Genomic DNA, 23,699 nt, shown 5'->3' on the forward strand with positions numbered 1-23,699 from the left:
AGTGCAACCTTGGCTCTCCCCACCTTCCACTGCCAGGCTGCATTCCTACTGGCTAATCCAGCCCCACGGAGCTCAGCCCAGCAGCGGGAGGCAGAGCCCAGCCCTAGCTCTCCGCTGCCTTCCAGCACCAGGCCGCTTCAAAACTTGGAATGTTTCAAAACTTTTGAAACATTTCGAGTGCCTTCATTTCGTTTTGAAGCTGGTTCAAAGCTTTTTGTTTTGTTTCAATTTCACTGTTTCAAGCTTGAAATGCATCAATATAACTTGAAAACAAAACACTCAGAGAAATTTCACACAGCCCTAATGTCTATAGCACTTATACAAAACAGTGTCCAGAACCACCAGATCTGGAGCTAATCTGAGTGGGGGCATACTTGGCATATCGTGTTGAAGCTGGACCATTGTACAGTTGCTAGATCAGAGAGCATGGGAGGGGCCAAGATGGTTGCTTAGTGGTTTGGGCACTTGCCTCGGTAGTGGCAGACCCTACTCCCAGGATCACAGGTTTATTTTATCATGTATTGTAGGGGTGTCAAACTCATCTTGTGCCCTTGACTCCAGGGCTGCTTGCAGGCCAGATGTGGACAAGCAGGGCATAAGGAAATAGTGGCTCCAGCTTTGGCACCACCATGTAGCCCCAGCTGCAGCTGGAACTACTGCTCCTACATGCCCCCTGCTGTTTTAGCAGCTCTGGCCTTGGCTATGGCAGGGGCAGGCACCTAGAGAGGTAGGGCCATGGCAGTTTGACCAGGCAGTCACTGTAGGTTGACTGAGGCTGTGTCAGGGATGACTTGCCCTAATGCTGCTAGTTGCTATGTTCACTAGGGATCCAGCTTGTGGCAGACCCCTTCCCCTAGTCACGCCAGTAGCCTGGAAGGTTGGCTAGAAAGGCTCTGGAGTTTGAATCTGGCCCATGGGCCATATATTTGACATCCCTACTGTGTTGTAAGATACATATAGTGCTCTTGGGGCAGGGGCTGGAGCCGAGTTTTCCACCGATGTGCCAATATAACATCCCCAGTGTCAGGTTTCATAGTTTCTAGGGTCAGAAGGGAACCTGAGCAGATCACCGAGTCCGATGGCAGGAAAGAGTACAAATGACCCCAGCAAGGTGTTCATCTAGCCTCCTCTTAAAGACCCCCAGGGTAGGAGCCAGCACCACTTCTCTTGGAAGTTGGTTCCAGATCCTAGCTGCCCTGTGAAGTAGCGCCTCCTGATATCTAGCCTAAATCTACCCTCTGCCAGCTTTATTATTCCTGCGTTATTGGACACATCTGAGTTGTGCCACACTACCCCCACAGCACCATGCAGGAGCAGCATCAGTCATTTAGTGAGAACCTTCCTTGTGAAGTTGTGGAATCTATTAGTGAGGCACGCTCCATCTGTGTGCACAGTGTGGTCCATGCTTGGTTGGAGCTTCTTTGTGTTACTGCCCTGCAAATAATACCACAATGAAACAGACCCCTGCTTCCCAACAGTTTGGTCTGCTCAGCAGTGCTGTGAATCCAACCTTCAGACACTGCTGATAGCCCAGTGGGAGCCATTGTGATAGATGACACCAGGATTTATATTTGTTCAATTTTATATTTAAAATGTGGCTTATTAGGTCAGTGAGAACCTTCCTCCACCAGGTTAGATGCAAGCTGTGTAATCTGGCAAGGGGACATGACATTCAATAGGAACTCCACATTTCAATCCCTTGGCACACGTCAGCTTGAAGGGGGAGTGACTTCATTAAAAGGCTCTAGTGAAGTGGTGGCCACTTCTCATGAGGGCAGCCTGATCTGTATGTCCCTTTGCTTTCACTGAAATTAATAGTCCTGCTTACTAGAGATCCCCCCACAAAGGGACCAGTGTCCAGGAATGCATGAGTAACTTTAATCTCACATTGTAGTAGTCACCACTGTTCTCTCATTAGCGATATCATGCCAGTCATGATGGTCACAAGCACTTGTCCTTCCACTAGTCCCCTTGGAACCGGACCCAAATTATCAGTTCATTATGGGAGGTTAAAAGCAGACAGACAAATTGCTGCAAAGTGCAGGAACTCTTAATCCTCTTTCTCTGATGCCATCTTTGTTTTGCCTGCAGACCCAGCCCTGGGTTTCCTTGGTAAAATACCTGGGCTTTCACTTCCTACCAACAATACCATGGTCTCATTAGTATCAGCCCTGATATCCGAGTCAGCCAAGAGCAGCTGCGAAGCATGAACCACATACTGAGCACATCACCATCTTATGCTCATATACTGGAAAGTACCAGATTCTTATATCATGTCCAGTGCAGTATGGCTGCTTTTATCAAGCATTTAACTTCCCTTATCTACAAATTTCCATTTGCTTTTCTGTACCCACAGATTTTGCTTCCCCCGCCCCCTCCCAGTCTGAGTGGTTACCTCTGCCACTTCTGCCTCATAACAGCTAGCATTTTTCCAGTTCAATCATTGAGGCACAGCCCGATTGCTAGAGAGAGGGACTGATGTCACAACTCAGGATTATTTGCTTGCTTGCTGCTGAATGAAAATGAACCTCTTGTAAGATTCACTCTAAAGAGCGACTCTTATTGACTCAGCTTGTGCAGCACCTACTGACTTGTTAAGCATGAGGATACCTGATTGGATATTTTAAATCAAAGCTCAGAGCAGCTAGATTGCTCTATTAGCCAAAGCCATTGTAAATGCCAAAGGCCTATATCAGGTGTTGTCAACCAGGGTATGTGTACGCTGGGGGGGTACTTTGAAAGCGCCCGGGGGACACAGGGGCGGACAGGGAGGGAGCGCTGCCACCCTGCGCCACTGCCTCACAGGAGCAGGGCTGGGCTGGGGTGAGAACAGGGCCGCACAGACCCTGCCCTGGCACTCCCTGTCCCGCCTCTCAGTCTGGCTGCTCCCCCACCCCCCACCCCGGGGGTACACTTATTAAAATGGGAGCTGCCAGGGGTACACTTATTAAAAAAGGTTGAAAATCCCTTCAAAAGTTGAAGGGAATTATCCTGAGTTTTGATTCCACTAGAAAGCAGCTCCTGCCCTTGCTGGTACTCTGCACTTCTTTCTCCCCAGAGTCCCCATCACAAAGCACTCCCACAATGCTGGGGTGAAACCAGGAACCCCTCCCAGCCACTTGTCAAATGTCAGACCCTGCAAAACACACTTATTAATTCCAGAAAAAGAAAGACTGGAGAAGAACCCATGGATTACAGGGGGCCTGATCTTCTGCTGTATAGTACTTGGTGCAGCCAAAATCAAGGCTAGAGGGCTGGTTCTTGTCAGCCTGTAACATACCTCACAGGGCCACTGGATCAGGATGGAATTGCCAGACCCAGATACTCCAGTCATGGCCCCTCCTGCTCTTGTTCAGTTCCCTACATGGGAACCACTGCAAGGAACTTGTGCAGCAACCAATACATGCTACTGCTGCACCTGCCAAAATTTCCTCCAGGTCTTAGAACATATAGTCACTCCTTTTAGGGCCCTTTCCAACGCAGGCATAGGAAGGCTGTTCCTGTACATAGTGGCATCCTGAAAAGCAAGTTATGAAACTGTGTGTAGAACAATGACCAAAATTAACTTAATGACGTTTATGAGACTCCCAAAACATTAGCTCTGTAACAGGGATAGGTAGGGCTTCCTGGGTCATACAGTGTCATCTACCTTTATTCTGGAGGTCAATTATCCTTTTACTACATTTTCCAGTGATACAGCTCCTCCAACAAGAAGTACTTCACATTTTTGCCTTGCTAATTTGTTGCTCTTACTGTTAAACCACATGCCTGTCTATTTTAGATTGTTTGGTAGATTTGGTCCAAGCATCTCTTACCTCATTGCCCTCTAAATTTGTATTCTTACTGGGGAAGGCTGTACAGATGACTGGTATGGGCTTCTGAAAACTAGTTCAAACACCACTCTACTGAACTTCCTAACTTGGACAAGTTACTCTGCATGTTTCCCATTTGTCAAATGAGATATTTTTGACCATACAGGTATAAGTCAATGATAATTAGTAAATGCCTGCAAAAGAGTGAGATAAAATAAATACTAGGGATTCTGGGAACGTGCCTTCTGAAACAATTTCTATTAGGGCAGGGTTTGCAAAGTGCATAAAGCCTGAATAAGTAACATGGATAAACAACTGTCTTGTTCAGCAAGCACTGAACAGCTTTCACTCAGAATGAGGCAAAGATCTTGAAGGAAAAACAGCAATGTAATATATAGAAGTGGAAATTGTAATTTACATGCACAATGGGCATAGTTAATGGGAAACACCATGTTTGGAATTCACTTTGTGCTTTGCACCTTTCACATTCTTGAACTATATTAATATTTGTATAGAATGTTTAAGAAAAAATCCATTATACACCCTTGTTACAATTAAAAAAAGCAGTCAGTATGAGTGTGGTGTATTCAATGAAAGGAGAGAGCGCCTTAGCATCATTTTGCACATGCCTTTCCACACAGTATAAGAGACAAAATACTTCAGTAGCCAGCCACATGGGATATGCACTTTCATAACTATACCATACTAGCTTCCATCAACTAAAGCAGAAATTCTACTCAACTCTTATGTGGATGTGTAAGGTTAATGGAGAACACACACTTATTCAGTGGAAAACTACATATACTTCAGAAATGTCAGTGAAACAGTGCACATTTTTCTATTCCTTAACAACCAGTGCACATGTGCAGAGCAAGCACACAAGCTGAATAAATCAAAACTAGGTTTTTCACACCAATAAAGGCACATGAACAAGTGAAATACATCTGTGTTCAAACTGGCTGTCCATCAGCTTCAGCTGACATTAGAGCTTCCAAAAATCAATTGCAACTTTTTTTGGTCGGGGAACTATTTGTTCCCTCTTCTGAGAGCATTAATAAAAGGCTCAAGTCCTCAGTAACTTCCAGAAAAAAGAAAAAGCACTCTCACAAAGCAAGGGTGCTGAAAAGTACAAGTCAAAAAGGAAAGTTTGGAAAAGTAGAAGCTTCTGAAAATTACCCTCTAGAAGGAAAATGCACAGGCAAGCTAATTGAGCAGTCTTGTCTACTCTGTCTGTAATCTACCCTATAGTAGTATAGGGCACTGGTTTAATACACTGATGCATTCTGTGTTTCAAGCTCTTGTATTCTAACTGCCACTCTTAAAAAACTTTTTCTCATGCATCCATCTCAATTCACTTGCATGTAATACATACAAGTTGCATCAGATCAAATGCAGCCATTTTCAGCTATTGTATATTTAGCCTGGATTCAGTTTGATCATTTGAACATGTTTTCAAACTAACATTTCAGAGTAAGGGGGCAGACAGAGCTGAAAACTGCTAAATTAAAACTCCCTTTGTGCTAGCAGACTACGTGATTCAGTGCACTGGTTCTCAACGTTTGGTACCTTCCATACCACCTGCCGATCGATGCAGCAAAAGTGAATCCAGAAGTCCCAGTGGCACTTCTGATTTTGCTGCCGTGAGCCGAGCCTCACTTTTTCCTCACGGACCATGGCTCAGGACAAATCAGCCTGCACAGGGTCCCCTCTGTCCCCTGGCACACTGACATGGGAGTGAAAGCCCCAGTGCACTGGACACAGCAGATGCCAGAACTTCTGGCCTGAGCAGGCAAAGACGCCTCCAAACCACCAAGCTGGGGGACAGGTCAAACTCAAAACATGGCACCCACACACCTCCTTCCCATATCTTGTGTACCCCCAGGGGTACATGTACTACAGGTTGAGAAACGCTGGTGCAAGGGCCTGCCTGACTCAAATCAGCCACAGAAATCTGCCTTCACTACCATTTTGTTACTGTTGGTAGAAATTCCATTAAAAAAAAGGTTGGATATTTAGTCGGTTTTGGAAGGTTTTCTTGCTAACTTAGATATGAACCTGTGCACGACTGTTTCTGAATGCCTACAGAATCAAATCTGTAGCTGTACTCACTTGTCCTGCTGGATCCTGAATCATGACAACTGGTTGTGTTAACAATGCTAACTACTCCTGTGCTGATTGTATTATGCTCATCTATCCTTAATGGAATGGTGGAAAGGGGACCCAGTTGCTGCAGTGGACAATTCAGAATGCAAGGCCCTTCTCCCTCAAAAATTAAAGTAATCCCTACCCACAAACAGGAATATGGAGATGCATCCCATCTCCAGAGATAAAGGCCTTCACCACCTAAATCCCCAAACAGTGCCTAAATCCCCAAGCCTGCTTTCTAGGTCTTCTGAAACATCAAAAGTTCTAGATATCCTGAATCACTGTACTGTGAAAGCTTTATCACCAGTGACCAAATATATGTGGCACTTGAAACAAGTCAAAGCCATTCCAAAATCAAAAACTTCTACTGAATTTAAAATTAAAATAAGCATGAGGAAGGCTGCAGCAATTGGACTATTATTATTTTTTTAATTTCCATGCAATAGATAGTATGTGCAAGAGTGGGTGCTGGGAGATCCAGGTAGTAATCCCAGCTGTCATAGTCCCATGCGACTTCACACCTCTGTAAACTGGTTTCTCCATCAGCAAAATCCCCACTTCTCTAAAACACTTTGAAATCTACTGCTGAAAAGGACTACATACCATGCTCGATGTCTAAATTTGAAACTACCAGAGAAACACCTCAGAATTTGGCCTGGCTGCAGTGAAGAAACTGAGGGCCTGCAACTAAATATATGGGATTCTGGGCAGGCCAGCAGTCTAGACCTCTTCCTCATGCCACACTTAGGTGTTGATCTATTCATTCAAACAAGAATTTCAGAACCAAATTATGCTTTCAAGTATTCTGCTGTCACCAGTCAGGTCCTCCTTGCTGTCTCTCCACAGCTAGAACTGTATAAACTCTAACATGAAAGCAGTCCCATCTCCCTAGGCTCCACAAGTAAGGCTTAGCTTATTCAACTGGAGGGGCATTAGCATGCTATTTTAAACAAAACATTATTATAGATAAATTAGCAGGATTCCATGCAGTCATCTACACCTTGAGCATTAGATTCAGCTGATCCTAAAGGGCACTAGCCAATTGGAACCATCCTACAATCCAAGCAGTTTTACCAACTTTTATTAGAAACACCAGCACATTTCAAGTTTCCTCTTTTTGATCACAAATATAGTATTTTTCCTCTTATAAGTATACAGCATGAGACACAGCATCAGGGCTTTCCATCCTTTTTTACAGCAATTTCCTTTGGGGGAGCTTGGGTTAGTATTCACTGATCCCACTCAAGCCCAGAATTTTAACAACTTGATTGCTGAAGATGGTTGCATGGGCAGATGAATCCAAAGATGGTGATGTAGGTACAACAGTTTAGATTTACAAAAGCAGTTTAAGCAGAGACCCTCCTCCAAAATTTAGAAACATTAAGCAGTGCTATGATGCACCACTATTTTCACAGTATGGGGCTAAAAATTATTTCAGAAATTAATACACTTGCTTCTCACCCCTCCCTCCTCAAACACTGTTCCAATAAAAAAAATGTAATACTGGAGGAAGCACTAAGCTATGTAAAAAGCCAAGCAAGCCAAGCACTCCCAACTGGAGCAACATCAGACTATAGGTTGGGGATTTTTTCTGGATTTGCTGCAAGTCCCATCTAAGGTTCATAATCTATTAGACTAAAATGTAAAGTGGTGGAATATGAAGCTAACTGTAGCATTAGTTTTCACCTAAACTTGGGAGTTTCCTCAGGTTTTAAATCAAACAAAATAATGTATTATGGGGTGAGCATCCAGGCAGGGTGACAGGTTATTAAAGGGAACAGGTATGTGATTTGTTATTTTTTATTCCACAGAAAACCCTCAAATCTAGACTCAGAGTTAACAGCAGAAAAATAGTTTTAAAAGTCAATAGGTTCATATTTAAATATAGACTAAATAAATTAGCCCAGAATTAACTCAGTACTTCCTATCTCTTGTTCAATGGTGATCCTTCTCTAAATTCAATGACTTTTTAAAAAAAGCAACACCTGTTAATAATTTATTCCAGTTAACCCTTATGGATGAATGCCTACATGTACTGAATGAATGGGAAACATTACTCTCTCTCCCCTCCCCATAAAGGAAATGATCTAAGGGGTGTTGTAAAACAGACATGCTACCTACAAGTACTCCATGTATGTATCGTGCCACTCCTATCAATGTCACTGGCTGCTTCTGTGTAATGCGTGAATATTCATAGCCATGTCTTACAAAGAACATGATCCAAAAAATATATAAATAAATAAAAACCTTAAACATTCTTACATGGATTTTAAAGAACAGAATACATGTTAAAAACTTCAGTAATTTATATCAATTTTAAGCAATACTTTATATACAATGGAAAAAGACATGCATAGTCCAAATACAATGTTGAAAACAGCATTTTCATAACAAAAAACCCCAAACACTAAGTGTTAATACCATATACATGAATTCAAGAAGGACCACCCTTTTTGTCTGTTGCACACAGTTTATTTAACAATATGATATTATAAGTAAGAAATGAGTTTTTTTAACCATTCTATACAGTGATTGGTTCTTCTTGGATTTTCTTATTTATAGTAATTATAGAGCTTGCATGATTTACACTAGAATTGCTTTTCCTCATTTCAAGTTTCACATAGAAGAAAGAAAGAAAAGAATGCTTCTTCTCTATTAAAATCAGCACGGTCTAAGAGTGATCATCCCTATTTTTTTCATCTAAAACCAGTTTTATCAGAGAAACAAAGCAACAATTTCTACATCTGCAAGACAAGGATTTTGGCATTAGCCAATGGGTGTTTGTGTGTGCAAGAGTCCATTCCTATTTTCCAGGGGTAATACTTCAAATGCCTGCAGAATTCACTATAGAAAAAAAATCTTCCCGCAACATGTCAAAGTTATCAGGATACATTATGATGTTGCATTATTTCAGGAAAGAGTTTCTGAATATTATTTTTCTTCTTTTAAATGCAAATGTTTTAAGTCTTGAAAATACAAATAAAAAATATGAATATAATGAACATGTTTTCCCCATTTAAAAAAAAGGTATGAGTCAACAGCAACAAAAAAATAAAAACCAAAAAAAACCCCACAAAAGAGACCAGATATTTTAACCGCCTGGCTTTAACAAAAAATATATTCTTTGTATTGGTTTCTTTTTTTAGACAGCAATTCATTCTTCCACTTGTAGGAAGTAGCAGTTCCATCTAGGATTCAAAACAACCCAGATGTCTGAATTTTCAGTACAAAACGTCCAAGAACAAGACAGGAAAAAAGTGATGCTCCCATAATGCTACAAACCCTCCACAAACTTTTCTAGCGTGTCTCCTGTGGTATCACCAACCAAAGACAATTCATTAGACAATGCACTCCTGTTCGGGGTGTTTAGTTGTGGAAGCATTGCACTCTGTTCCGGGTTGCCCAAGTGTCCCTGATCCATGGAGCTAGCCATAGTAACTGCAAGTCCTGGGTGGGGGGAACCAGTCTGGGGAGAAACATGATGAGGTGAAGGTTGGGGCTGTATTCTTGGTGACGGGCTGGAATGTGGTGGCTGGGACTGGGGACGGGGAGACTGAACAGGTGCTGGAGACCGCACCTGGCTGCTGAGGGATGTGGCTATCTGCTGGCCAGGGAGATGAGACGCTTGTGGTTGTCCTGAGAGCATATGCTGCTGTGGGCTCATGGGATTAGGCTGGCCTGGGGACCCTATTTGTTGTTTCATCTGTTGCTGTTGCAGAATTCTTTGCTGCAGTGCTTGCTGAATGTTGGGGGTGCCATCTGCCCCCATGCCAGGTTGGCCCATCTGACTGAGCTGTCCCATCTGAGCCATCTGTCCCATGGACCCCCCCTGTATTGATATATGCTGCTGCATCCGTTGCTGTTGCATGGCTTGAGGGTAACCTCCTGGTCCTTGAGGTTGCTGGAACTGATTATGACCTGCCATCCCTCCTGTCATGCCTGCACCTCCTTGTTGTTGCTGCTGCTGCTGTTGCAGTAACTGCCTCCTCAGCATCTCTCTGTACTGTGGACTCATGTTTGCCATGCTGGGATTGTGTCCAGGGTTCATAATATTTATCGCTTGTCCCTGGGGGTTCATGCCTCCTATCCCTTGCTGCTGAGGTGGAACACTCGGTCTCTGGACTCCTGCTTGCATTGTGTTCATGTTCTGCAAACCAGGTTGCGTGTGCATACTTGGCTGCTGCATCCCAGGCTGAGGCTGCTGCATCCCAGGCTGAGGCTGTATGCCTGCTTGTGGCTGCATCCCAGGCTGGTTAGCCACGTATTTGGCTGTTCTTTGCTTTATAAAAGCTGCCATAAGCTGGGGGTTAGATTTGAGGATATTTAGAACCTGCTGCTGCTGCTGTGGAGAGCTGGGGGATTTCAAGGTCCGCAGCAAATCCTGAAGTGCATTCGGTGGGATGCTGCGGGGTGGTTGCTGCACACCTGGCATTCTTGGCCCAGCTACCGTTTGCTGTGTTGGCATTGACATAACTGGTCTTGGCATTCCTGGCTGCAATGGTTGCTGCTGTGGCATTGGAGTTGATTGCCATTGACTAGCTTGCATGTTGGGCATTACTGGCCCACTTATGGGGTTAGGCCGGGGGACATTTATGCCAACTTGCTGCATCTGGTTCACTGAACCCACTGTTGGGTTTGTTATTCCTGGACGGCCAGGAGGCAAACCATTGTTTATGTTGTTGACCCTGTAGAGTTGTTGCTGTTGCTGCTTGGCAGCTTCTATCTCAATCTGCCGAGCTGCTTCCACAGCAGCTGGTGGAGGCTGAGCTGGAGGTGCTGCCACCTGGTTTGCAGGTTTTCCTGTTGAAACTGTAGTAGGGGGTTGAGTTCTTGACACACTGGGGAAGCCGGCTGGTGACATACTTACAGGGGAGGGTTGAGGCTGGGGAGGTGGCTGTGGTGTTTGCGGTGTACTTGGCTGCTGCGTGGGGGTACCAGGCGCTGCTGAGGTAGGAGAAGGCAAACTTTGAGGCACGTTTCGGGTGTTCATAGTAGCCATCCTTCGGCGCATTAGCTGAGCTTGCTGCAGGCGGTGCTGGATCTGCTGCTGTCGAAGCTTGTGTTTAATATTGAGACAGAATGGCACAGGGCATTTGTTCTCTTGGCAGTGTTTGGCATGGTAGCAGCAAAGCGCAATTAGCTGTTTGCATACAGGACAGCCACCGTTGGTCTTGCGCTTGCAGCCCTTGGTGTGCTGGACAACCCGTTTCATCTTCTGGCAGGATGGCAATGAGCAGTTTGCATTGCGGCACTGACAGGCATGGACCAGGGACTGAATGCAGCGCTGGATGCTCAGTCGGCGTGATTCTTGGGGACTCTTGGACTGCTGCTCTCCTTGGCTGTTGCTCTCATCATCAAGACCCAATCCCCATTTAACCATCTTGTGGTCGTGGCTCTTAGTGTTGTAGCAGTTAATGCAGAGATCGTAATCCTAAAAACAAACAAAAAACCCACAAGGTTCAACCTCATATAATAGCATTAAGCATTTGAGCTTTAAGAGAGTTGAAAAGGGTGCCACAGGGTCCTGTTGTGAAACTACACTGACATTTTCTGTAGACATAACCACACAGCAAAATGATGGTGAAATTATAAACCTAGCTAAGACTAGTGAGCCTGAGTACATGCAGCAGCAAAGACACCATGGCACGAGTGCCAGCACATGCTAACAAAGTAGGTCCCCAAAGGCTTTCTGGTTTGGCTGCAACCCATGCTGGCACTTGTGCTACTACATGTTCATTAGCTAGCACTGAGTAACAGCAGCGGATCATATGAGCATACGGATACTGGCATACGCTGTAATTGCATCTTCCTTCTACTGCACAGAAATACTCAATGTCTTCTGCAGGGGTTGGGTGGGTGGAAAGGAGACGGGCACCACAGTTCCCTTCATTGCCAACTAAGGCCAACACCAGAAGGGTCTAATACCCCAAAGTTGAGACTCTAGAAGTGGGCCACCATAAAAGGGGTGAATGTCTCTCCCAAAAATAATGGAAATATACCAATCACACTATAACCATGAAAACAATCAACCTCTTCAGAAGCTATTAAGGCATCATCCACAGCACCCAATTGCCCTGCTCCCTCCCCACATCTGCAAATGAAATCATTAGACAGTAAGTTTCCACTCCATCAACTGGAGTTGTCCTGCTAGGATAGGACATGAAAGACTAGAAAGAGAGAAAAGAGTAGCACATGGTATATGGCAATGACAGAATCAAGAGTTGTGTCCAGACGAGCGTGGCCATGTGGCACTGCAGACATGTCTGCAGTGCCACATACTGCATGTTTTGTTCTCTGTGCTGCAAGGGAGCAGCATGGGGGGTTTTTCTGACCCTTGGATATCCAGGGGTCAAAAAAACCTGCAGAGAAAAAAAGTGGAACTGTGCACGCAGCAGCAGCATTTGTCGCTGCTGCAGCCCTGGGAGGCCCCCAGGTAAGGCTATGGGCTGGCCCCAGCCTCCCCTACCCCACCTGGGGCATGTGGCACAGGTGTTCCCTGGGGATAACTAGTGGCAGCACATGGTGTGCTGCTGCTAGTTGTCCCCAAGGAACGAAACATCCATGCTCATCTGCATGTGACCAAGGAGTCCAAGACTTGTCATTGTAACAGCTGAAAAGGACACTGATGTGCTGCTGAATTTGCAAACTTATGGAATCACTATACCACCAGCTTGGACCTACAAAGGAGCATGCATATGGCACCCACGGACTTCTTCTAGAGGGCCTCCACTTAATATACAAAACTCCTGAATATCCCAACAAATGAGCACAGGCTGAGCAGACTGCGGTCTGTGTAGTCCATTGTCCTGTGGGCCAGAACCAGATACTTCAGAGGCAGGCAGATGTGGGGTAACCTGAACTGTGCACTGTCTTACCTTGGGCCCTGCTACACAGAAACTATATAAAACATTTTACTTCTACTGAATGGCCCTGCACTCTTGCATTATAAGAATGGGAGAAGAGCAGCTCCTAATCTACCTTTCAGAGGTGTCTCCTCTCTCATTCATCACATTTCTAAGGGGCAATCTCTAATTTTCTACTTCTCTTCATGAGAGATTTCCCAGGCCCTTGATCATTCTTGCTGCATCTCTCTGAAGCAGGCTACTTCTGCAATATCCTTTTTTGAAGTAGAGATATCCAGTTCTGCACACAATATTCCAGCTGAAAATGAATGACTAATTAAAGACACTATATTTTCTCTCCACATTACTTGCTCTTCCATCCTGTATGCACCCTAACATTTTGCTTACTTTAACTTCATCAGTACACTGGCCAAACTCTATGAACTCTTAGCCACTGGCTAGATGGCTAGGTCCCCTTCTTAAGGGTAACCCTTTAAGACCTCTAAGGCATACGAGTAGTTCAACTAATGATGCTTTGAGAATTGGAACTCATCTATCTGATTATTTGATAATTAGTCTTAAAACCAGATTGTAGTTTCAAATCTCCCAAAACAGGTCTTCAAACTGAGTAGAAGACTTAAGTTAAAATCACACTTACTGAAAGGAACTCATTCACAGTCCAAACTCCCCATAGGGCTTGTTTACACAATGAATATTTACCAGGATAATTATACTAGTATAACTATACTGCTGTAATAATATGACTGTAATGCCAACTGTAGAACTACCAGAATTAAGTCCTCTTCTCCAGTTTAGCTTTTGCTGGTATTATATAAATAAAAGTTTCTTCATGCAATGGAACCTGAGATACTGCCTAGCTCTGTAGAAATTGCTAGCCAGAACAAAGCCCAAGGACCTTAGCTTCCCTTTCTTCTCCCCCTCCCTATTTTCTTAATTACTGAATACAAGTCCTTGGTGTCTGCTTTAAGGCAAAGATAAAAAAAAAGCTTACTTCTAAAGGTCCTAGGATCCCTTAAAATTAAGCTAAATCTATCTCAGAATTTGGGTTTAATAAATTAATTTTATTACCTTACAATCAGAGTTGGTTTGACTGTTTTTATTTAATTGAGCTTACAGTGGCTGTAAGACCAGTAATTATATTGTTCCTAAAACAAACCATAATTTTTATCCCCCATATAAACCTTTAGTGAGCAAATATGAAGATAAAGCGGGGACAGTTACCCAGATGAACTACTTCATCCAAACTCCACAGTCCCTTCTTTCTGCACAAAGGTCTCTCTCCTTGACTAGCTTTGTGGATTTAGAGATAAGTACCCAGAAGAAAGCTGAATGCCTTAGTTTCATCCCTTCCTTCATTATGGGTAATTAGATCAATTTCCTGAGGCCTTGCTTCAAAAACCATAGCATAACACCTAACTTCAGAGATGGACTAATATGGCTTATTTATAAAGGAAAGTTACTGTACATAAACTAGGGTGTAGATTAAGTGCATTATATACTCTGCAATAACTCCTTGTGTGCACACATATGAGACAGTTAATTCCACTTGCAAGAAGGAACGAGATGCCACATGCAGGCCCAAAACTGAGCACCTATGCGGGGAGTGAGTGGAGAGCAGGTACCACCACCCTGTTATTTCCTCATGTAAACAGGCATTCCAAGTCCTGTGAAGCAATGGACTTGCTGATACAGAGAAGTTGATCAGTTTAGCTTCAGTGGAATAAGCTATTCTGCTTTAGTTTAGGAATGACTAAAGATGCATTCTTTTTAGAAAAATTACTTCATTATGCTGGTCATTTTCCCCAAATTGAGAAGCTCTTAAAAGCTAAGATTAAATATAATTTGGTACAGCAGGAAGCAACTTGGGGGGAGAGGGGAATAACACTTTGAAAGGAAGAGAGAAAAGAAAAAAAAAGGCAGATAAACACATACCTCACACACAGTGCAATGCCACCTTGTTTCCACATGGTGTTTGCACTCATTGCATGTATAGACAAAGCGGTCCTGCCCTTGAGTGTGTAGTTCTACAAGCATGCACAGTGTGGACCACTTGGATCGGCGTAATGAGGAGAACTCCCAATGCTTATCTCTGGCTAAAGTGAGGAAGGCATCTCTCCCATCCATCAAGTCACAGCTAAGTAAGGGATCAGGATCCACAATAGGAGGCAGAGTGTTTATTACAGGTCCAGCATGTAAATGAATCACAAAAAAGACCTGCAGATAAAAGGTAAAACTGATTAGCTACACATATGAACTAAAATGCCATATAGAAATAAAATGTCTTCATGAGGAGAGGAAGCCTTTACCGTAGAGAGGACAGTCAGTGAGGTGTTGAGATGCTGGAACAACGTTGGGGCAGCGGGGAACCAGGGGTTACCAATGAGGAACTTCAGTGTCTATACACAAACACTAGGAGTACAGGGAATAAGCAGGAAGAACTGGCACTCCTGCTAGCAAATAGGGAATATGATCTCGTTGGAATAATGGAGACCTGTTGGGAAGGCATGCATGACTGGGTTGTATGCATAGAGGGATACAGGCTGCACAGAAGGGACTGGGTAGGGAAAAAGGGAGAAGGTGTAGCTCTTCATGTAAAGGAGCAGTATCCCTCCTCACAGACTCAAATTGGTTGAAGAGAAGGGCGACTTGAGACCCTGTGGGTCAGGATGGAGGAGTGGGGAACAAGGAGAAGGAGATTTGATGGTAGGCATCTGCTACAGACTACCACACCAGGAGAAGCAGCTGAATCTGGAATTTTCCAGAGAACTGATGGTGGCTGTGTGTTCAAGGGACATAGTTGTCATGGGTGACCCCAGTTACCCTCAAATCTGCTGGGAGGAGCACTTTGCCAGATCTGACCAGTCACATAGGTTTCTGACCTGTGTGGAAGAACTTTATTTAGTACAGGAGGTGAACGGGCTGACCGGGGAAAGGTTTTGTTGGATTTGGTTCTAGCCAAAGGAGACAACCTGATAGGAGATCTGAGGATTGAGGATAATTTGGGAGATGGTGATAACAGAATTCAATATCCGTTGTAGGGCAAGGAAGCCAGCCAGTACGGCAGAGGTGCTTGACTTCAGGGAGGGTGACTTCAATGAGCTTAGGAAAATAATGGGAGAGACCTTATGGGAAAAGGGACTGGAGAAGGGAGTTTAGGAAGGGTGGCTGTTCCTCAAAGGAGCAATCCTCAGAGCACAGAAAAGTTCCATTCCTGTATGTAGGAAAGATAGTAAAGGTGCTGGGAAGCCCTCTTGGCTTACCAGAGGAGTCAAGGAGTGCTTAAAAAGAAAAAGGAGGCTTATGGACAGCGGAAACAAGGGACAGTCACCAAGGAGAAATACACAAGTATAGCCGTATTTGTAGGGAGAGGATAAAGGTGGCAAGGGTGGCAACCAAGATCAGGTTGGCGACCAAATCAAGGACAATTAGAAGTCCTTCTTTAGGTAAATAGGGAGCAGGAGGAAGACCAAGGTAAATATGGGCCTCTTGCAGAATGGGACAGGACAGCTGATAACAGACAGTTAGGAGAAAGCTGAACTCTTTAATGAATACTTTGCACTGGTGTTCTTGCATGTAAATGGTGGTTGTCCGCTTGGTCGCATACTGGACAGATGCAGGGGGCGCAACTGCCAACCAATGGTCAGTGTTGAACTGGTGAGGGAGCACAGAGTGGCTGAATGTCTTCAAGTCGGCAGGACCGGATGGACTACACCCAACAGTGCTGGGGGAACTGGCTGAAGTCATTGCAGGACCATTGGCAAAGGTATCTGAAGAGTCATGGTGCTCAGGAGAGATCCCGGAAGACTGGAAAAAAGCCAATGTGATGCCAGTCTTCAAGAAGGGTGGTCAGTTTGACTTGATGGAAAAAAAATTATCATGAAGTCTATTTGTGAGACTGGCAGAAGGTATGATGCTGAAGGATAGCCAATATGGTTTCATTGCGAGCAGGTCATGTCTGACCAACCTCGTCTTCTTCTATGATAAAGTAATGAACTGCTTAGATGTGGGAAACGTGGTTGATGTCATATACTTGGATTTTAAAAAGGTCTTTGATATGGTCTCCCATGACACTATTATAAAAAAACTGGGAGATTGTGGGCTGGCAGAATCCACGGTCAGGTGGGTTGGGAACTGGCTAAGGGGTCAAACCCAGAGGATGTTACTGGACAGGTCTTATCTTGGCGGGACAGGTGGCCAGTGGTGTCCTACAGGGTTTAGTTCTTGGCCCCATGCTGTTCAACATCTTTATCAACAAATGTAGATGATGATGTGGAAAGCACGCTGGCCAAGTCTGTGGACAATACTAAGTTATGGGGAAAACCAGTCATTCCAGGGGATAGGATGCAGATCCAAGCGGACCTGGACAAGCTGGAAAGGTGGGTGGAGAGGAACTGGATGCAGTTCAATAAGAAGAAGCGCAGAGTGCTTCATCTGGGAAGAAGCAACCAGTGACATGAATATAGGTTGGGAGGAGCTGTCCTGGCCATATCTGAAAGGCACCTTGGGGTTATGACTGATCACAGGATGAATATGAGCTGCCAGTGTGAATCTGTAGTCAGCAGAGCTAATAGCATACTGGGATGTATTATTAACTGATGCATCGCAAGCAAGGCTAAGGAAGTGATACTTCCTCTCTACTTGGTGCTGGTGAGATCCCAGCTGGAGTACTGTGTCCACTTCTGGGTGCCACGTTTCAGGGAAGGCCATGGAGTAATGGCCATAAACTCTTAGAGGATGGTTTCAGGTGGGATGCAAGAACTTGTTTATGGTAAAAAGTGACCAGAATCTGGAACAGACTTCCCAAGGAAGTGGTGCAGTCCTCAACCTTGGAAGTCTTCAAGACTAGACAGGCACCTACTGTAACCAAATTAATTTATTTTAGGGTTATCTCCTACATATATTATGCAAGAGAAACAAAATCCAGCTATGGTTACAAGCATTATTCCTTCTGGTTTTTCATTTCTCACCATTGTCATGCCTCGTTTTACACAAAAGATTTTCTATTCTAGCAGCCAAGTGACAGTACCTCTTTATGCTTCTCCATGGTGGCATAGAGCTTCTGTGACAGATCATTGGATACATTTGGCATGCTGGGTTTCTTTTTGTTAGCTCTGCTGATGCTGCTCTTATTCTTGTTTGTTTTTTTGTTGTTCTTTTTCTTGGCATTTTTGCTGTCCCCCTGGCTTCCCTGAAAAAACCCATTGCAAAGACGTTAATTTTTATAAAATTCCACTTAATATTGTTCCATTCATTGTTTCACTTTATCTTTGCTGTCAACTGTTGGGACTTCGTTCCAATGCTTGCAAATTAGCCAAAATGGAACCTGTCTTCCAGGGTAAATGAGAAAACTGAACTAGTTGGCAAGTGAAGGAAGAATTGATTTCAAATGGTTTAAAATAAATGTGCACATTTAAATCACAAACGCACCTACCTTTAAGGATTTATGATCTTATACAATTCCCTACCCCACCTCATTATGACTTGTTCATGAAAGCTTTGTACTTGTCTTTTCAGAGCCTGCCAGCAGTTCTGTACAGAATACAAGTCTTTAGGACTTTAACAGACAACCAAAAAAATTAAAATGCAGCCTCAAAATAGTTCAAGGTTTCGAAATCCTTAATTGCACTGTGATATCTTTGCATTTTTGAAACTGAGCAGACTTTTCAGTTCTGCTCCAGCCTAGGGCACAGAGCATATGGTCACTCCAGAACCTGAGCTGTCACCACCAATTGTGCTGCTGCATAGTTGGAGTGCAACTGGAGCCATGCTGGAGAGGAAATGGCAGCAGGTGGTGGTTAGGGAAGGAGTGGGGGTGGCACAGAGCAGAGGTGTACGGGGCAGGGTGAGGGCAGTGAGCAGGCAGTGCACAGGGCAGAGGTAGCAGGGCAGCAGCTGCATCTCAAACCCTGAGCCTGGGTTAAGGCAGGAGCCAGAGCTTGCTCCCCCCTCAGTTTGTATTCAAATGATGGGCTTTTTCCCCCCATGCTGGTCGTGGGGAAAAACACTGCCTTGGATTCAAGTAAATATGGTATTTTAAACTCATCCTGCTGAATTAAGAGGTTTTAAAGCCACACAAATTCAACTGTAATGACAATTAAAAAGAATAGTGTAAAAAAAACCTAAACAAAACCCCCAGAAAGCTAAAACAAAGATCATCTAGTTGCAGATGCTCAAAGGTCAACAATGTAGAAGATGTAAGTGAATAATGGAGGCTCATCTGTGACTGGATAGACCACTTTTTTCTTATTCAAATGCACAAATTAATATGCAAGAGGAAACAACCATCCAATATCAGTGTATTAGCAGTACTAATATCTGGTTTTTAATCCCCTATCATTGAAAGTTGATACGCGTAGGCCTGCTGTACAAAGGCAAAACAAAATTCAACCTTACACAGTGTAAGGTAGTTTGCAAAACCATGAATCAGAAGCTCAGTAAAGTGACTAAGCATATCCACTGTGCAATCCAGAAAAGCTCTCCAGTGTCCCTGGATGGTAGATACCATTTTATGGAGAAAGGAATGCTGGCTTTGACATATAAGCTACTGCCTATGCCAGGGGTGGCTAACCTGCAGCACAGGTACAAGTGGCCTGAGTAGCCTGTGTGGCAAATGGCAGAAGAGGGAGGGAGCAGAAAGGACAGCAGCAAACCTGGTAGGGGAAGGGAACTGGAATGACACTCCGGAAGGTGAAGGGCTACTTTGTGGCATGACTGCAAGGTTGTGGCCCACTGTCCTATCCTTCTAAAAAGTGCTAAGGAATTCTGAATGATCATCAGGAAAGAAATAAGAAATTCAGCTGAAGGGAAACTACCTCTGTTGTTTCACTAGCTGCTGTACTTTCCTCCTTCTTCCTTTCCTCCTCTTCCTGTTCCAGCTCTTTGATGCTCTCTTCCAACACATTAGGCCAGAAATCACCTTCAAAGTAAGGCAGCTCCTTGGCACTTGTCAGCCTGTCCTCAGTTGCTTGCTTGAAGATGTCCTGTTAAGTGCATCACAGAAGGTAAAGAACAAACAAATTAACGGAAAGCCTCAAAACACAAAAACCAGAGACAGAGACATTCACACACCTCTGAGTATTATTACCACTTTCAAAAGGGGCGTTACAACATATGGCTCAGTACAGATCCAGTCCATGGAGTTACTCTATCTGGCCTGCCAGGCATCCAGTGGGTTGGTGAACTGAGGGGCCTACCTAGCTGTGGACAGGGTCTGTTGTGGAACCCAGGGCCCTGGGGCCCTAGTGCACATGGCCTTCCACAGCAGAGGGCTAAGCGAGGGCTGTAACAACGCAACCGTCACTCACCTTAAGGCTGTTTGATCCATTGCTGTTTATGCCACCACTACCATGACAAATGGCAAATCTAGGCTATGGTCGCTTGCTGCCACCACCCTGTGCCATATTCAGTCTGTAAGCATCTCTGTGGTGCAGATATGGCTCAGGGTACCAGATGAGTTTGAAATCTAATATCCAACATACCACTGGTTCTGAAACCATAGCAAGTTATAGCATAACTTGCAACCATAACTAGCCCCCTGCCCACAAGGATCTCAAAAGTCTCGTAAGGTGCATGGTGATCAATGGAAAAAATCTGAGGGTTTACAGTGTTCCAAGAAATTTGGGAACCAAGGCAATATATGGATGTCTGAAAAGGTGCTGTTTCTGGATGGAGCTGTTTACAGCATATTTTAAAACAAGTTGTATAGAAGTAAGCTTGGCAGAATTTGATTTTTATTTTTTAACCTTCATACATTTCCATAGGATAATTCCCTACCCCAGACATTTTGTGCAGTATATTAAAGTTAATTAATTCTGAAAAAAATTATTTTTAGGACATTGTCACTGGCACTGCAGTGCACAATATCCGCAAAGAACAGCCAGATTACATGAACGGTTTGCTCTTTGTGGATGAAATACTACTACCCACGGTAACATGTTACCCTAGGCATGTGTTTTTTCCATATGGGGTAACATGGGCTTAGGGCAAGTTGTTAACACATTAGGGTAACTTGTTAGCCCAATGCAATTTCTGTATAAATGACAGACCTAGACCTGTTTGGCCACTTTGGGTGGATGCATAAGCATCCATTCACACCTCATTCATATCCACTTCAGGTATCCACGGCAACTAATGGATGGCCATCCTCCACTCCACTTTTGCAGAGGATCTGGTAATCCCTTTAAAACACCCTGCCCTTTGCCAACCTCCCCCCTCCACAAAAACAAAAAACCCAAACAAACAAACCCCAACCTTTTGTCACACCCAAATCCACCTCTGCTCTCTTTTCATGGCAAAACTCCACCTCACCTTGCCTTTTCATAACACAAGCTAGTCTGCCTGTCTTTGTTGGAAGTGAGGACAAGGAGAAAAGGGACAGCAGAGAAGAAATAGAACAACGTCATACTGCAATACAGCGTACCTTCAACGGTATGGGTTTGACACCCCTCAGGGCGTTTTTACTTGCTCTCAATAAGCCCCTGCATGTGTGGTTTCCAAACAGCATCCACCCACGTTTGGCTTGCATGCAAAGGGTGGATGCTGGTCGCTGGTCTCTGGCTTCTGTGCTGCCATAGGGCAGGGTGGAATTGCTTCTGTTACAGCATAGGTGGAGAGACTTGTCTTTGATTGTTATTTATATGCATTCAGCAGCAATCAATTTTTTCTTTTTTTGCTGCAGTCCAGGATGAGAAGGTAGTGCATATTCAGTGCTGAAGCCTGTCTTGCACAGGTAACTGGGGATGACAGCGACACATCCACTGATGAAATCTTATCCTAAGGCAGTGAGGATGCTGACTTTGTTCCAGACATGGGAGACTGTTCAGAGCAAGATGACCATGTATCTATGGAAGCTTCATCCAGCTCAAATGAGGAGAAGTTGGTGCCACAAGCAGAAGTGATGCCAACACTTCCAGTGGGAAAGGGAAGAGGACCAGCCCAGGGCTGCCGTGAAAGACCGAGGAGAGCTACAGAAGGACGGAGGAGAACCACTGCCACCACCCCTAGAAAACACTGCAGATGAAGATACTTTTAGAGAAAGGAATGGCAGACTGCGGGGGTAAAAAAGTCCACAGCTAATACATCATCGGAGAACAGCCAAGGACATACTCCATGGAAGTCCTGGGCCAACGAGAGAAAGTAATAATAAAGACAGTGGTGGGAAAGGTTCCACCTGTCTCTCTCACAAGATATCATGACTTATCATAAGAGAAACAAACAGACAAGCAGAAAGAATATTCAGGGAGTGGAATGGTAGCCACCCTGAAAATATAAAGTAGAAAAAACTGGACAAAAACAGAGCTCAAAGCCTATATTGGCCTCCTACCACTGAGTGGTCTATACCACAGTGGTCATGAGGCACTGAAGGAGTTGTGGGAACAATGCACTGGGCAGCCTTGGTTCTGTGCCACCATGAGTTTAAAATGATTCTGTCAAATCATCAACTACCTAAGATTTGACAACAAACTGACATGCAAGGAAAAGAGAACTGTGGACATGCTTGCTGCCTTCAGAGATATTTGATCACAATTTGTGAAGCAGCTCAGGAAATGGTATATTCCATGAATACACCTGATGGTTGATGAGCAGCTCATTGCATTCAGGAGTTGCTTCCCCTTCAGACAGTATATGCCCAGCAAGTCTGCCAAATATGGCTTGAAAATTTGGTGGTGCTGTGATGCAGCAACATCATTCCCCCTGTCTGGAGACATCTACCTGGGCAAGAAACCAGAAGAAGCTCCATGTCAAAGTAATCTTGGTACCCAGGTCGTTGAAAAACTGGTTCATCTCTGGTACAAGATGGGAAGGAATATTGTGGGTGACAGTTTCTTCACAAGTACTGACCTGGCAGAAAGACTACTACCACAGGACTTGACCTATGTGGGTATGAGTTGGAAAAACAAGGCCAATATCCCAAACGAAATGCAAGCAACTTGAAGAAGGGAAACTTTCATCCATTTTTTCTTTTGATGGGGAACTCACCCTAGTTTCCTATGTTCCAAAGAAGTCCAAAGTTGTGCTGTTGCTGTCATACATGTACCATGACTTGTCTGGGTGGACAGCAAAGAAAGCCGGACATCATCCATGACTACAATAAAAACAAGACTGGGGTGGATAACCTTGACCACTTAGTCCATATGACCACCTGCAGATGGAAAATCAACAGGTGGCCAATGACACCGTTTTTCAATATGCTGGATGTGGCTGCCATTGCCAGCCTCATCATTTGGCTAGGCCACACCATAAACTGGAAGCAAAAATCACATTTAAGACGACTGTGCTTTTTGATGCAGGAGCTTGGAGAACAAGTTGATCAACAGACAAATAAAATGAAGAATGATGGATACACGTACTCCAAGTCTGTCAAGTCTTGTACGATAGCCTAAGTTACAAACTGCCACAATGTACCCCACTAGAACCTTCCACAAACATGAGTGAATGCCGTGCTTTTTGTTCAAGGACAGATGACTGCAAAACCCAGAAACGATGCAAAGATTGTAAGCTATTTATTTGTGTGCATCACGGTACATTGCTGCTGCTTGGTGAGGAATGCAATACTTAGTTAAAACAGGGAAAGTTTTTGGAAGTAATTGTTAGTTTGAAAATTGTGAACTGCAAACTTAGCAAATTGCACATTCACGTTTTGAAACGCTAAAAAAGTTGAAATTTTGTTCATAGTTCTCGATAAATAATATTTTGGGTTCAAATCATCATAAATACTCTTTCAACCAATCTGTATGCTTAATAAATAGTTTTTGGTACGTTTATACTGTTCTCACTGGTTCCACTTTGTTTATGCGGGTGGGATAACAAGTTACCCCTTGAGACTAACAACGTCCAATTGCGGGGTAACAAGTTACCCCATGAGAACAACAACAGTTGT

General features: G+C 44.1%; 1 protein-coding gene across 3 annotated transcripts in view; it reads right to left on the reverse strand.

The window, feature by feature from the left end:
* Nucleotides 1–6,776: 6,776 nt before the first annotated feature.
* Nucleotides 6,777–23,699, reverse strand: part of CREBBP (CREB binding lysine acetyltransferase) — a 182,032-nt gene continuing 165,109 nt past the window's right edge. For 2 of the 3 annotated variants that reach the window (XM_090024768.1, XM_090024767.1), the window contains exons 28-31: nucleotides 19,633–19,800; nucleotides 17,847–18,008; nucleotides 14,753–15,034; nucleotides 6,777–11,388 (exon numbers count right to left, since the gene is read on the reverse strand). In XM_090024768.1, the coding sequence (XP_089880894.1) occupies nucleotides 9,232–11,388; nucleotides 14,753–15,034; nucleotides 17,847–18,008; nucleotides 19,633–19,800 (2,769 nt within the window). In that variant the 3' untranslated portion in view covers nucleotides 6,777–9,231. The remainder of the gene's footprint in view (nucleotides 11,389–14,752; nucleotides 15,035–17,846; nucleotides 18,009–19,632; nucleotides 19,801–23,699) is intronic. The other variant, XM_090024766.1, reaches the window with a different exon arrangement.

Source organism: Crocodylus siamensis, chromosome 12 (assembly GCF_052110815.1).
Source record: "Crocodylus siamensis isolate JL-2025a chromosome 12, ASM5211081v1, whole genome shotgun sequence".
NCBI classification, from domain to species: Eukaryota; Metazoa; Chordata; order Crocodylia; family Crocodylidae; genus Crocodylus; species Crocodylus siamensis.